The sequence below is a fragment of the Geospiza fortis genome, unplaced genomic scaffold, assembly GCF_000277835.1.
Source record: "Geospiza fortis unplaced genomic scaffold, GeoFor_1.0 scaffold23, whole genome shotgun sequence".
In the NCBI taxonomy this organism is placed as follows: Eukaryota; Metazoa; Chordata; class Aves; order Passeriformes; family Thraupidae; genus Geospiza; species Geospiza fortis.
In genome coordinates, this window is record NW_005054303.1 from 335,993 (window position 1) to 351,696 (window position 15,704).

Sequence of the window (15,704 nt, forward strand, 5' to 3'; positions counted from 1 at the left end):
ATCTGAAGTCTGCATCAGAACTTCTGTAAGGGATGGGATGCTTGAGTTGCAATCCAGCTTCAGTAGCTGAACATGGTCTAGCAGGACAGTCAAAGGAAAACAGAGGGCCTAAGGAAAGGAAACAATATGCAATAAGCTCTCAGAAAAAGCTAGAAAAGCTAGGTATAATAATTTTCAAAAGCTGACATTCTTAACCTGGAAGCCCAGCCCATTATCTTCATTACTCATATCCTAGATCTTCTTAGGTTTCCTGAGGAAATTACCCCAATTCCTGCCTTGACCAGAGGTTTCTCTCTTTTATTTTTTAACCCATTTAATGTCACTAAAGTATGTACTTTCACCCAGAGGGCAACGTCAAAAGGAGAGTGATGCATTGAAGTGTACTGCTCTCTCGTCCAGGCGAGCGGGGAATCGGGCACCTGCAGCGGCACGGAGAGCTGCTGGGGGCCTGCCTGGCCATGTCCCAGGCGGGCTCGGTGCTGCTGACCACGGGCTTCCCCACCCACTACAGCCACCAGCCCCCCGAGGAGAACGACGGCCCCCCGGGGGCCCTGGCCATCGCTGCCATGCTGCAGGCCCTGGAGAAACGGGTCGCCATAGTTACAGATCACAGAGCCATGGAGCTGAATAAAAAGATTGTTGAAGAAGCTGTTCAACTAGGTAAGAGACATGGGTTTTTTTCAGTTTTTTATCCTGCTAATTTCAGCCACGGTTTACTTCAGTTTTAATCTGTCACTTAGTCCAGGGCATTTTTTTTTCCCAGAGAATGAATGAGAATTCATCCTCTAAGCTCTGCTCATCATTGCTACAATGATATTTTGTTAACCTAGCTGGCAGAAAGTTAATGTGTACATAGCTGAGTACTGATTCTGGATGAGTTGCTTGTGATAAATTCTGGATGTCTGTTCTTATTCTTGTAGACCTGTTTTCTACTTAAAGGTCCCATTTAACGGCATTTACATCTAAACAAGCTTAAATTAAAGTAAGGATATAGGGAACTCATGAAGAACTGTGTAAAGACCTTGAATTCTTACTATTCTAGCAATTTTGCTTGCTTTTTTTTTAAAGTTACTCAAAGATACATTAAAAAAATATGTGGTATCTGAATTTCATTTTGCTTTCCTGTAGGAATCCTGAAGAAGCCCATCCCTCTATTGAGTTATCAAAGAGAAAATGCCAATTCAGCTTTAATGTTTTTGTGTGAGGATGGGAATGCTGGAAGACCTAGGTATGTGCATTCTGGTTTTGAGAATGGGTCACACCTCTACTATGCAAAATTATAATAAAAATAAGGACCATGGTCTAAGAAGTCACAATGGCTACAAGTAAATCCTTAAGACTTTGAAAGCACAGAACAAACTTTGAAGCCAAACACTGTTATTGGAGCATACACATAGTACAGTATTCCACATTACTCTGCAATTATGCACTTCTGGAGTACAGAAAATAAACAATTCTTCATATATCAATAGTTCTTTTTCTTCAAAAAATTTCTAAAATATTTTCAGCTGTTACTGTATAAATATATATACACACACTATATATTATTTTACCAATTTTTAAATCTGTGAGAAGATCAAAAATTATTATATCAAAGTCAGTGAAAGACCTAAGGAAAGTGCTGTGGAATGTGTGCATTTTCTAGAGCTTTAGCTCTAGTCTGACAGCTAGGGAATCTGATCTGACTTAATAAAATGTCATGTGTTTGTAATGGTGTGATTAGGGTAAATGCACTGGAGAATTTGCTAAGCAGCTCTATGCTCATTTCATTACTTAGCATGCAACTTATATTTCCTTGAAGTAGGCATACATTGCTCATTTTTATTGATCTTTCCTTGTAAAGTATTTTAATATAGTTGCCCTCAGTTTGCATTCTTTAATAAAAAGGTCTTTCACCTTGGTATTTGCTTCATTAACTTACTGCATTCCCATTTCTTTCCACAGGTTAGTGGGTACTGTAACAGTATGCATGATACTGTCTTCATTTTTTATGTGTTGTTTTAAAAATGTCTTTTATAGCTATGCTTAATTAAAGTACAGGCATATTATATTTAAATTGGTCCCTTCATCCCAAAAGGCTGAAGTAAGTATTTTTTTTAAGTAGACAAGTAACCTGCTAAAGGTCTCTGGAATCATTACCCACCCGCAAGAACATTAGGTAATTCAGGAGAATTAGTAACCTCTTAACAGTTAAATCAGAGAAACAGAAGCAAAATAACTTAATTCTAACATACAGTGACAGAACTGAGTACTATAGTTCTACTTAAAATGTAGGACAGCTGCTGTACATCTGTCTACTTTCATAACCACCAAAACAGCCATGGACTTGAAAATAAATCCTCCAAATCTAAAGATCCAAACATTGCCTAACTAGAAACAGATGAATATTTGCCAAGCAGTGTACTTTAGGCAGAGAATATATTTGCACTAAGAAGGATTTAGATGATCATTAATTTTCCACTTTTTTGCTTTCTTTGAATGCACTAACAGAGACTAATATTTTACAAGATACTGTCTGCTTTAATGTGAAATAGAGCCAGGCCAGATGGCTGAGGCAAAGGATTGCTGGCTAGGAGAATTGCAGGAACTTCTCCATTTCTTGGTAGCAAATGTGGTTTGGGGGAGCTGCACTAAAGCTATTAAAAACCCCTAAACTACCCTTTGAAAAAACCCCTTAGACAACTACACTCAGAAATAACAAAACAATGTCCAAGTTTTACCTTGAATCCCAAATGGTCAAAAAGTAGAACCAAGCACAAGCAGCCAACAGAAGTATTTTTTCATGTAAAAGTCACAACTTTGACTTCTTCCCTCTGTTTTTTCACTCACCTCTAACCAGATTTGATCACCTGGTAGCAATAGAGCGTGCTGGGATGGCTGCTGATGGCAATTATTACAATGCCAGGAAAGTTAACATTAAACATCTCGTGGATCCCATAGATGAACTATTTTTAGCTGCACAAACCATTCCAGGAATCACAACAACAGGTAAGTGTGAGTTTGTGTGATGTTCTCAGAAGCAAGAGAAGCACAGATCAGGAACTTTTTCTGCTATTGAAGAGGAGCAGGAGGCAGGTGCTGAGTGTCTGCTTTCAGGCTACAGCTGTTTGTTGGGATTGGATTTGAAGACACCATTGCTGGAGAAAAATTACAGGTTTCTCTTGGAGGATTCTCACAGAAAAAAAAATTATTTCACAGTTATTTAAGGACAAAAAAGCAAAAAAAGCAAGCCCAGATGTATTACCTATACATAAGTCTATGTACATACACTCTAAGTGCAGTTTTTGATAGTGACTTTATTCTGTAATTTTTGTGTTGAAGGCAACATAGAACATAAATGGTTGTTGGATGGTAACATTCCTTTTTAAAGTATTGGTTTTATGATTGTTACACCTAAGTTAAAACAGCAGTCTGGATGGAATCTTTGTTTATATTGTCTTTAGCAGTACATTCCTTTAAGCAGGGTTTACGTATTTGCATCTATTAAAATAGCACCTTCTCCAACAAAATCCATGAGTACAGTAAGAATCTTAAAAGGAATGCCTTGTCCTTCCCACCAAAATAACATTGGCCTTTGCTAATACTTTGAATGAGAATGTTTTTGTCAACATGCTGCTCTTCTTTTTAGGCAGCAAACTTTTTTTCTTGAAAACTTATTTCTATCTGGTTTGGAAAAGATATGCTATTAGACCACTGTACAACATTCTGCTACCATGTGTGGCCCAAATGAGAGTTTTGGAGATATATAATCTCTGTAGGTATTAAAATAAAATTAGAAATAAGTACCCATGCCACACTGATTTCTGTCACTTCAGAACACATCTGCTGATTTAGCTTTTTTTTCTTCTTATAGTGCTGTGGATGCACTCCTAAGTATTACCAAAAGCATGGGAACTTTGCCTTCTCAATTTTGTTGTTTTTCAAATGTTTCCATGGAATTTAGAGAGCTTCTGCGAAGATAATGCATAGTCTGATTTCACTCTATTGGTATCATTTAAAAGCTGTGTAGCAGAGGACTTCACTGATATGTGTTATTATTGTAAAATTTGCAAGACTTTGTATTTAGATTTAATTCAGGGTTTTTTCCTGTTCATAAGATATACCTTCTAACATTCAAAAGGAAGCACTCTAGATGGCACTGTCTTGGCAGTCTCAACAGAGGACAAAGATTGACTGAATAAGTATTATAGGTATTATATAGGAAAAACTCTGTTTTGTAAAGATGTCTAGCAATTGCCTCAGAGCTTCATCTGCTGCTGTTAGTTTCAACACCTGTCCCTGATTTTAGGTTGTTGATAAAAGAATTTGATCTCTCCAGCTACTTACATAACATCACAACCTGACTCCTTCAGTATTTTTACTAATCTCTTCAAATATCTCCCACAGCAGCTCAAAGTGTATTATTCATTTGCTGGAGTTTGGAATGTTCTGCCAGCTGAGAATTTGAATCTATTCAGCAGAATGCAGTTTGTTTCAAACATTTTCTAAATATTCAAATAAACTATGAAATGTCATTAATAAAAATACCACAGGCTTGTGAAAAATAAGAAAAGCAGTTATTCAGATTCACTGTGTCTCAGTGCTGTGAACTTTATCTAAAGAGATTTCTGCATAGAAAATGGTTTAACAAGTCAGAGGCTTTAAAGGACAATGAAGGGATCTGCTCTGTTCTCCCATGGCATTTGTGTAAGTGGATGTTCTGCTCTGGAGAACTAACTGGCTGTCTATAAGAAAGCAATGTAATTGTTTCTTACATTGTCTGTTATCCAGTTAACATTTCTTGTTTTACTTATCACATTATTTTTTTGTGTCTGTTATTTTAATTGGGTAGCGATTTCTTGGGTTGGATGTTGGGTTTTTCAATATATTTCTGCCAAATGTAGTTTAACTTGGCCACGGTGGCCTTTGTGTTTTTTCTCCCATTACTGATAGCAACGTGTTGCTACTGATGAGGATAAATTTTTTTTCTGGTGGGGCTGTCTTCAACTTTCTTTATGGTCAGTAGGAATTTGGAGGCGTATGACTAATTCCAGAATAAATGAAAATATTGTACAGAATAAGGGTGGAATACTTGAATAACCTTATAGGCTAGAATACCAGAAAGATCAAGTTTTCAGCCTACAGAAATTCTTTATATAGTGTGCTCTGTGGCAAGAAGCACTGTGTCAGTAGGTGGAGAGGGGAAATGTTAGAACATTTGTTACATGCTGATTAATTGCTGACAAGTGTTGCATTTAAAACAAGATCTGTGTTTTTTTTAAAAAAATCTGATCTGGTAGTTTGACCACAGACAAAGCATGAGCAATGCCTGCAATTGTATGGGTACTGACATCCTAAAAACTCAGGGACTGAGGAGCAGCCTTGAGGAATTCACAGAGTAAGAAGGCATGGAAGGCTGAGTTTGAAAGGGACTCATTTTCCACATAAGTCTGAAAGAAAAGATTATGAAATGTTACTGGAACCACATATTATATTTTTCAGCTGTCATACAATTGACACATCTATATGCTATTTATATGGGAGCTAATTAAAAGCCTTCCAAAGTACTTCATGAAAAAATAGGGTCACACATTTTCCTTTCATACAAAAGATTTTTAACACAGAAGACTGATATCTCCTGCATATTTCATGAACGTAGTTTCAAAAAAACAATGTAGTCAGTGGGAACTTGCATGGAAGATCCAGCAGAACTATTTTGCCTTTCCCTGGAAAGAAATTGGGCCTTTAGATTCATCTTGCCTATTTTCAGACATCTCTATTTGAGATGTCTGCCTTGGGGTGAGATGAACTGAATGTGTGAAGGGAGTGTTTCTTTCTGCTGACTTTAAAAGCAGCAAAGCTGACTGGCTCATGTACGGATGGCTGTGTTGCACAGGTGAATTTCACCCTGGACATCTACAGTAAAGTACAGTTCTCTGGCAATGTGTGGAGGAGAAGAAAACAGATGGGAGAGGAGACTTTTCATTGGGGTGTTCTTTTCCTCCCAGTGTCCCACAAATGGGATCCATCCACAGCAATAGATCTACTCATGGTGCAGCCATCCTGGTGACAGGACTCCCACAAAGACGGGAAAAATAAAGGTGGGCAGATAGAAAAAGCCCTGAGCAATGGATATATTTCAGTTAAATAAACTGTTGGTTATTTTCATGGGACAAGAATTCATCTCAGCCCTTTTAAAGAATATTAAGAGCAAAAATTTTAATTTTGAGTATAAGAAAAAGCAGAACATTGTATGTGATTCTTACAAAGCAGTAGAACTTCCATATTTATATATGAGGATAGAAGCACCAGGATTATATCAATACCTGTTTGAAAAGTACTACCAATAAAGAGAATTTTGAAAGCACCATTAACTCCCAATGGTGAAATAAATGTAAGCAGATTATTAAAGCAGACAAAAAACAGTAGCTGTTCCATGGCAAATTCTTTTATGTAAGCTATGTGTCACTCAGTTGCGCCCTGCTTGACTGGAGAGACTTAAGGAATCAAATAAAAATTGCTGCTGAGAAATAACTTTCCATTTCACTTAAAGAAGAAATTTGCTACAGACACATGAGATATTTATGCAGTTACTAAAAGTGTTAAATTTACCAGTTTTCAGGCCTTGAAGTGTAAATTATAAATATTGTAATTTCTCTGCTGTTACACATGCTATGCATTAGAGCACAATCACATTTCAAATTCAAATCTGATACATCACAGTGAGGACTTGGAGCTCTCCACTATTCTGTTTCACAGACAAGGTCAGGGATTTTTCTGTAAAATCTTCAAAGTGAAAAAGATGCCATTCAGCATCACAGATGAAAGAGAAATTTGAATTTCCAGCTCAATAGTAATAATAATTTATTAATAATTATAAATAATAGATAATTTTAATATGTTTTTAATATATTGGTAAGAGACTAGAGGTACTATCCAGTTTTTATGTGAACTGCAAGTTTATATGTTACCCTCATCTCCAGGTATCTAAATGACATCTGACAATTTTGTGTCCTAAATACCAGGTTGCCTAGAGTTTTCCTGCAATTACATAGATGCAACTGATTTCACTAAAAGCAGTAAGACAAATACACAGTATTTCTATTTGTGCAACAAAAATCAAGGTCCCACATCAGTATATAAGGAAATTAAAATAAATAAAGGCTAGCTGTTTTTTTTGTAAGTGACTGTGGAAGATGAAAACAGTGGTAGTATATGGGGCTGGGCTCTTTGTGTCCTGCAGCACATTAGGGATCTGTATCAAACAGATGGGCAGTGCAGTCAGGCCTGCTTCTGCCCAAATCCTTATGTATATTGTTGCTTGTCTTTCTGCAATAATTGTTATTTCTATTCTGTTTTTTTTAAATTAAAGCTTGTAACAAGCCAAAGCTTTCTATACTTGCTTTATCATAGAATTGTTGGCTGATTTCTCAGGTTGATTTGGGTTTAATTTTCTATCTTCTTTATTTGTGCTGATGTACTTGTGATAACACATTATATAGAACACTCATGTAGGGCCTTCCATAAGCAAAGTTCACTGTCTTGATTCTGTCTGCAGTTCACAACCACTTGATAACTTTGATTTCTTTTGCATGCACGCAATGTACAGTGTACATTGCATGATGAACTTAGAGGTTGGCCTGTAAGAGATGATTCTTTCAGCTATTTCATTCACAGTCTTCTGTTTTTAGGTGCTGTGGATGAAAAAGGATAAACCATCTCATATGGAGCTATGGACTATCACAGCAACTGTGGGGAAGAAACTGGATGTTTTCTAAAGGGATTGTCAGTTATATGCTGTGTTCATACTAATTTTGTATTTTTCCCTTTTATAAAGGTGTTGGAGATGGAGGAAATGAATTAGGAATGGGCAAAGTCAAAGATGCTGTGAAGAAGCACATAAAAAATGGAGATGTTATAGCTTGTGATGTTGAAGCTGATTTTACTGTTGTAGCTGGTAAGGGATTTTTGGTGGGGTGGGAGCTGATGTTTGAGAATAGAACTGGCAAGGAAACATTTGTCTTTCCAAGTAATTTTTATTGGCCCTTTCCAAGTCATCCTCAGCAAACTGAGGATCTACCTCTGTATTATGGACATTTTCTGAAGAGTTAAGCACATGTTGCTACAGAAGAACTGACTGAAAATTGAGAATGTTCTGTGAACAAAGTGCACTTAATTGGAAATAGTTGGAAAAATCCTGTGTATTTTTGAAAAATCACACATTATATAAAATCATCGAACCATAGAATCCTAGAATAGTTTGGGTTGGAAAGGACCTTGAAGATCATCCAGTTCCTACTCCCCCTGCTATGGGCAGGAAACCTTTCACTAGACCAGATTACTCAATAACAAATATTAATAAGGAAGACTGCAGAAATTATCTGTGTGGGAATTAAAATGTCTGTGCATACACAAATTTTCAGTAGAATTTATAAACCCCTGTTTACAGTATGCCTCTATCAGGCATAAATTAGTCATATTGCCCCCTTACAAAGAGATAAATTCTTTCAATAATCACTCAAGGACAAATGTATGTTCTTGATGTTCAAAAGTTGAATGTTACAGTTAAAATTCTGTTTTACAGCAGCATGAAATAAAATTCCCAGTGAGAGAGATGTTCAGCACAGACCAACTTCTGAACTGGATGGTCTGAATTGTCCTTGAGCTCAGGTTTCTCCATTGTAACCCAGGTGTGTCTGGCACACTCTGGGCACTCAGCAGGCAATTTGTGCAGGTTGGTTTCACGGTGTCTCTCTTTGCAGGTGTCTCTAACTGGGGTGGCTATGCCATTGCCTGTGCCCTGCACGTGCTGCGCTGCTGTGACACCCACGAGCGGTACCTGCGCCGCGCCCTCGGCTGCCCGCGCACCCCGAGCCAGCGGCCCTGGCTGCCAGCGCTGCCCTCCGTCCCCAAGGTACCTCCTGTGGGCTGGGGCTGCTGGGACAGGGAGAGGGAGGTGGCCAGCAGCTGCTGAATCCTGCCTGGGCTGGCTCCATGCCTCCCCTTCACAGGGTCTTTGGGTGCTTCTGGGGATTCCTTGTGAAGGAGCAGCCACACTGTGCTTAGACTGTTTTCCACAAAGGAGACAGATTGCAAATAAAAATCCTCCAATACGAATGTGTTCATGTCTTGTGGCTTCAGGCAGAAGACAGTGCTACAATTTTATGGGCAATGCAAGAGATATAGTGATTAAAATTCCCTATTTGCTTCCTTAGTATCATTCATTATTTTATAGCCCTCTGTTGTAGTGTCCTTTAGATGTCTGCTTCCAAAATCAAAAGTCACAGTTCTTGCAGTAGCCACTCCATACTTCTGATCTTCCCCCTTTTCTAGTTTGCTGGAACCTTTCTACAATTAGTTTTGAATGTTTCTAAATTAAAGTTGGAGAAAAACTTGTACATGAATATTTTTAAATGTGTTTTGACTAATGCAGCTCTGTACAGTGTGATATTCTGGGAATGCAAAGGTTTCAGACTGAGAAAAAGTAAAATAACTGAGAGGGGTGAGAAATGACTCTGATCTGTGCTCATCCTGTGAAGCACGTGCCTCTATTTTTAACTTGACAGTGGTTAAAAAAAAATTCTGTCTATACACACACACACACACACACACACCACTAATGATTAAATAAGATTTGTTCCACAACTCTGCAATAAATTAGGAGCTTCAAGATTTCAAGTTTCATCTTTATTAGCAGAGATTTGGACAAACCCATTAAGTGTGTGATGTCCAAGAATGCAAAGCAAAATGCGATCCATCTACCATAGCTACTGCCCAAAACAAAGAAGTTTTTCTCCTGAGATGACAGGACATTCTGCATGACATTCCAACAAAGCCCTTTTGAAGTATTTTAGAGTAGATCCCACTATTTTTTTTTAATTCTTGCTATCTTAGTTTTTCATCTAAAGATCATAAATCTGAAACTGATCCCAACACGGCATAGTCATATAGCTCAACAAAGCTTATATGACCCTTGTCAGCAGTCTTTTTTATAAAACAGATTAATTATTTTTCAGTTTTCAGTGTTTTTTCCAGTTCCATCTACTGGTTTTTGACCTTTAAATTAATGCATCCTAAAATGACTGTGATCAAAATTGCTGGTAATGAGATACTGTAATTAAGTGTTATATTGTGTACAGGAAAACCTTCTTTTTGTTTTACTAAGCTATACAGCTGGGAATATTAATGATCCAATAATGGGCTACTGAAAGTGCAATACTAAAATCTGTTGAGATAAAATTAATGGAAACAGTTTTGTGGAGGAGAGAAAATGACAAAATGTCTGACAAGAAAATATGATATCTTTAATTATAAATCACACAACAATGAACAGTGCAGAAGATTGAATACATTAGTATCCACATATTCCATTAGTATAAAAAATCAGACCATTTCTGTTTATATGGCTACTTTCTGCAAAATTCAGCTTCATTTAATGCTATAATAATTACCCTAATGAGATAAAGAGCAACACCACACAGATCCATCTTGGTATTTATATTTGTGATTGTAACTGGAAAGAGGACATTAGAAGGAGTCCCTTAGCCCCAGACAGCTTTCTTATAATGTGTTTTATTTTTCTCTAAAAAATGGCACTTCCATGAATGCTGTAGTCATAATCACTAAGTGAAGACTTCCCCTGAAACACCAACATTATTTCCTTTCAGGCCGGTGTTCAAACAGTGTAAGGATTGCAAAACCGATCTGCCAAACCCCAGAACTGCAGAGCTCTCCCTTCCCACTGAGAAGCAAACTAAGATTGCTCTGAGTTCATGGATGAGCCTTTCCACACAATTTAGTGAGAGATGCTGCAAAGCATTTGTTCTGTGCTGAGAACTGCAGGAGCAGGAAACAACTGAACCTAAACAATCTTTGCTTACCTTTACCTTTGCTTACCTAATAATTTGATTATGGTATTGGCTTGGTTTTTCAGATGTTCATAGTACTTTTACACCAAAGTGACTGTAATGAAATTAATTCATTCATACATATCCAAATGTAGCTAATGCTAAACATCCTATGGTCAACTCTGCATTTCATTGCATCTCATAAACAGGTTAATATATCAAGCATTTGTTCTTTTACTGAACTCTTTATTAATGGCAACATATTAGCTGTATAGTATTTTTTTTAATTATGACCTATAAGAATATGAATTATATTATAAATATGTAAAGGTGTGACATATTTTTAGTGTGCTTAATTAGCTTTGTCTAAGGAAATTTTCCCCCTTGAGTAAAGCACAAACTAATGAGATATTTTTCTATTAATATGATTATTTTTTCCAGTTACCCCACTCCCAACATAATTATTTACTGAAGAGAAAGCTGTGGTCAAATTGCAGCACTGTATAGCTAAGGAAGTGTGCTATACACTTTATTTGCTTATTACAAATGGAAACTATAGCATTTTGTGGCAGGCTATGGTTTATCAGGCATAGTTATGTAGTATTAAGCAAGCAAACTTTTTTACTTCATATCAGAGAGCTCTAATATGTGAAAATGTAGCACAAACTATTCATATTAGAGATTTCATTTTGTGTATCCAATTTAGGTGCCTCTTTTGTGACAGATCTCCTTTGCCCTTTTGCATTTAGATACATTCAGTGTAAGACAAACCTCTGTTGTGCAGAAAGATCAGTTATATATATTTGCATTTATGTATATGATCATTCATATGATATAAACTGATGTGCATTTATAATTTTATTAACTATAAAGCAGTAAATTTTATGCTACTAGTGTACCCAGATAATTTCCTTAAATAGCTGTGTCACTGCTGACACCATGTAACTATGCATATTTTTCCTTTAGTAGAAAATCAGAGCCTCATTTAATTTTGTTGCAGCTAAGAATTAGGATGATTTACCAGGAAATAAAAGACAGATCTTTATAAAGTGCATTCAGAGAGCAGGTTACAAAATTAAACTGAATTGATCATGCAGGGCATGCTTTGCTTCATTCAGAAATGATTATATTTTGGCCATTTTACCATTAGGTAAAATACAACCATATTGCGTCTCAGTTCAGATCCACAGCTACTGTATTCTTTGTGGCTTAGAAGTGTTCCTAGAAAAAATGCTAACATGATAAGAGAAAATTAGATATTTTAACATTACTTTTTTTTCATCATTTGTGTGTGTGCAGGAGATAAAGAACTTCTGCTAGGTTATTGTGTGGTAATGTCAAATATGAAGTGTTAAAACCCAGAGAGCTCCTTGTCAAGGACACTGGAGCAATTTGCATGGAAATGGAAGTGGCACAGTAGGCAAGGCTCAGAAAGGGCATTCCTAGTAAAAAAAGAGAGGAAGAGAGGAAGGAAAAGTAAAAGAGAGGAAAAGATAGATAGATGAATGTTTCAAGGTCTTATGTAACCTATCAGAGGGTTGGCATAGGCAAAGCTAAAAAGTGACCAGGTTTTTAGTTTTATTAACAGAATTCAAGGAATAAATTCTCACTATAGTAAATGCTAAAAAATAGGAAGTTTTACTGTGTACATTTCATGGCAAATGAAAAGCAAGCAGTTTATGCCAGACATACATTCACTTGAAACCAGATCTTCAAATTTCACTGTTCCCTGTGGTTTTTTTCAGAGCTCATTTTATCCCATCTTTTCATGTCACAATGCTAACTGGCCCATAGCTCACAAAAAAAGGATTTTGTTCCCTCTGTGTACTTTTACAGCTCAACTTGGAGCATGCTTTTTTATCTGCTTATATTAGTTAAGCAAGAAAATAACTGTAGTTCTAAACAAAGCATATGCTAGTTCAGAGCATGCCAAGGAAGCACAATTTCAGAGGTTGTTTTCTCCCCACTCCTTCCCTAAGCAGCCAGAATTCCCATAAAATCAAAACTGAAAAGGGAAGAGAGCGCCAAAGGCACAGAGAGATCAGAGAAGCTGCAGGAAAGGAAAGTGAGTGTGCAGCCCATCCAGGTGCTCTCAGTAACCTTTTTTCCTGGTGCACCCTTCTTCCCTTCTGGCTTTTTCTATAAAAATGCAGCTGCAGCCAGCTGCCTGGCTGGGGAAACCACAGATGGATTTTTGAGATACTTTGGGTGGAGGTTCCTCTGATTCTGATTTGTGCAATATAGGAACTTGAAACCAAGCAAAAAATGATATTTCTGAATTGACACTAATGTTCTGTTGGAGGCAGTGTGGAGAAAAATAATATTCAGTGCTTAAGTAGCAGTCAAGATTATAAACCATCTGACAATCCCTGAGCTCCAGCTGCTAAACATATTCTTTGGGACAAGACAGTGCTTGCAAGTTGATGGCAAAATAAATATGAAGGATATGGTCAGTCTCTCCCAGAATTAAAACAAAGATCTTGATGACTGCTCTTGTCTGATTCAGAATTTTAATTATACTCTGTTTTTTTGTTTTTCAAGGAGGAAAAGCTTCTGAAAACACTTGTGCAGCTTGGGGTCCGCAGTGGCAAAACTGCCAGTCTGGAGATGGAGGTGGATGGGCTGCCCTTCTACAGCACCCATTCACTGATGATTGAAAAGCTGCTGCAGGAAGCACAGCACTGACTGCCCCTAGTGATTTCTACATGAAGAGTTGCTCCCGTGTAATTTCCTTATTTCTGAGGCTCTCTCAAGGTGTAAAAGATCAGAAAAAGGTGGCTTTTCATCTCTGGTGTCTTGACCACACACAGCCTTTCATTGTTATCCTTAAAACATCTCTGTGAAACAAGAAGAGGATATCATCATCCACTTGGTTTACCTTTCTTTTCTGTGATTTTATAATGGAAAATGAATACTAAATGATATTATATAATAAGAGGTGATCTGGCTTTTACAAAGAAAGCATGAAATTACAATGAGATATTATTGCACTGCTGTTCTTGTTTTACTAACCTCATAACTGCAACAGGAAGTAACTCTCATAGCAACTTGGATTTAAAAATACTTGTGGTGAGGAAAACAGCTACAGTAGAGAGGGAAGATTCAAAACAAAATTGCAGTGTTACAGTAGTGAGAGCTCCACTGCACACTTCCTGTAGCCCCCCTCTAACACTGTGTTCTCGTGGTGGGGGATAGTTTGTGGAAATGTGAGGAGAGAAGGAGAAAATATTAACTGAGCTAATGAAAATAAGATCAGCATTGCAGATCATCTGTGTAAAGGGTTGGCTGTGCCATTACTCCCTGTCATATTAGTAATTTGCCTCTCACATATTTTGCCGCTTTATGGATAATAGAGAAAAGTTGTAGACATTTCAGAGTATCCTGTTGTTACAAAGAAATTAATTGAATACAAAAATAATGATTAAAATTAATTATTAGAAATTAAAGCATTATTCTAAATGAATAAACATTTGCATTCAGTACAACATTGTGTTAATAAACTTTTGCATGAATTCCTTGTAGAAGTTCAGCTCCTGACAAGACCAAGTGCAGTAACATTGAATTCTGTCCCACAGGATTACTAACACTGAAGCAGTACATGACAAATGGTTGTGAACTGTGCCCAGCTTTTGTCATTCAAAGCTGTAATTTTACCTTAACTCCAGGTGAGTGGCAGGACTACAGTTCTGTGGGCTGCCAGCCCTGCCAGCAGAGAGAGGAGGGTACATTTGACACCACCCCTAGAGCACTGGTGCTTTACCTGTCATGAAATGGAAGTTGCTTTTAGTTGGGCTTTCAGCAGTGAGCAACACTTTATATCTCTTTTCCTTCCTGGCAGGTGAGTTTTATTTTCGTTCTTTGATGCAAGATAAATAACTTATTCAGAATGAGAAAAATAATTTCATACCACAAACACCAGCATGTATTGAACATTAATCTCATGAAGTCCCTGAAGATACAGGGCCTTTAAAGACATAAAATAGTAGAACACATGACAGAAAGAAATCTTAATGCCAGACTTCTGCTAGACATTCAGGTTCACCAAAGATCCCAATGGTTATTTTCTAGATTAGTCTTCTTTTTTAAATTCATTTTATCTAAAAACTTCCTAAAGGATGTTCTAGAAAAGTATCTTGGAAGTTTCACAATTAGAAAATATCTCCTTTAGAAGTGTCCAAACTCTCCTAACTATAAGTATTAAGTAAAATTCATGCGAATGCTTGAACTTTTTGCCAAAGCCAGTAACCCTGCAGGATGGCATATGTTCACTGCTGCACAGAACTCACAGAATGAAATTTGCATCATTTTAAAAGAAACAGCTGATTTTATTCTTTCTATGCTACTGACATGTTACACTAACAGGTGCAATGGATATTTTCAAGCTCTGACTTTTCTCAAAAAAATTTCATTTAGTAACCTTTTGCTCTTTTTTCACTGCAAAATACAAGTCTTAACAGTCAGTTTTCATTAAGAAATACAAGATTTTATAATTCTTTTCTCTTATTCTTGAGTGTGTGCTTTTAAAATGCCTTCTTGTGTGCAGTCCCAAGCATGGCATTTACTTCAGTAGCATGTGCAGCATGTCTCTAGCAAGCTTAGCAGGACCCTTGAGTGAATGTCTTTTGACTGAGGGGGAAGGAAAAGCTCGGAGTGGGAGTTACCTTCCTGCTCTATTGGTTACAGTTCTGCAGCCTAAGCCAAACAGCTACAACACAGAAAGAATTGATAAAATATTAGCCTCAAGAAACAAAAGGGGAAAAGAAGAAAAAAATCCTGGGTTAGCAGGTTAAGCGCTGAGAACTGGAGCAGAATGCTGCACTGTTCCACAAGTTTCCATCTGATTGTAAACTGCAGCAGCTGACCAAAGCTGACCACATC

The 15,704-nt window shown here is 37.2% G+C and overlaps 1 protein-coding gene across 2 annotated transcripts in view; it reads left to right on the forward strand.

Annotated features, from left to right (window-relative positions):
- The window catches only part of DGLUCY (D-glutamate cyclase), a 43,802-nt gene extending 29,491 nt beyond the window's left edge, over positions 1-14,311 (forward strand). For both annotated transcript variants that reach the window (XM_031066275.1, XM_031066274.1), the window contains exons 10-15: positions 400-660; positions 1,129-1,228; positions 2,840-2,988; positions 7,817-7,936; positions 8,742-8,893; positions 13,368-14,311. In XM_031066275.1, coding sequence (XP_030922135.1) covers positions 400-660; positions 1,129-1,228; positions 2,840-2,988; positions 7,817-7,936; positions 8,742-8,893; positions 13,368-13,511 — 926 coding nt within the window. In that variant the 3' untranslated portion in view covers positions 13,512-14,311. The remainder of the gene's footprint in view (positions 1-399; positions 661-1,128; positions 1,229-2,839; positions 2,989-7,816; positions 7,937-8,741; positions 8,894-13,367) is intronic.
- Positions 14,312-15,704: the final 1,393 nt, after the last annotated feature.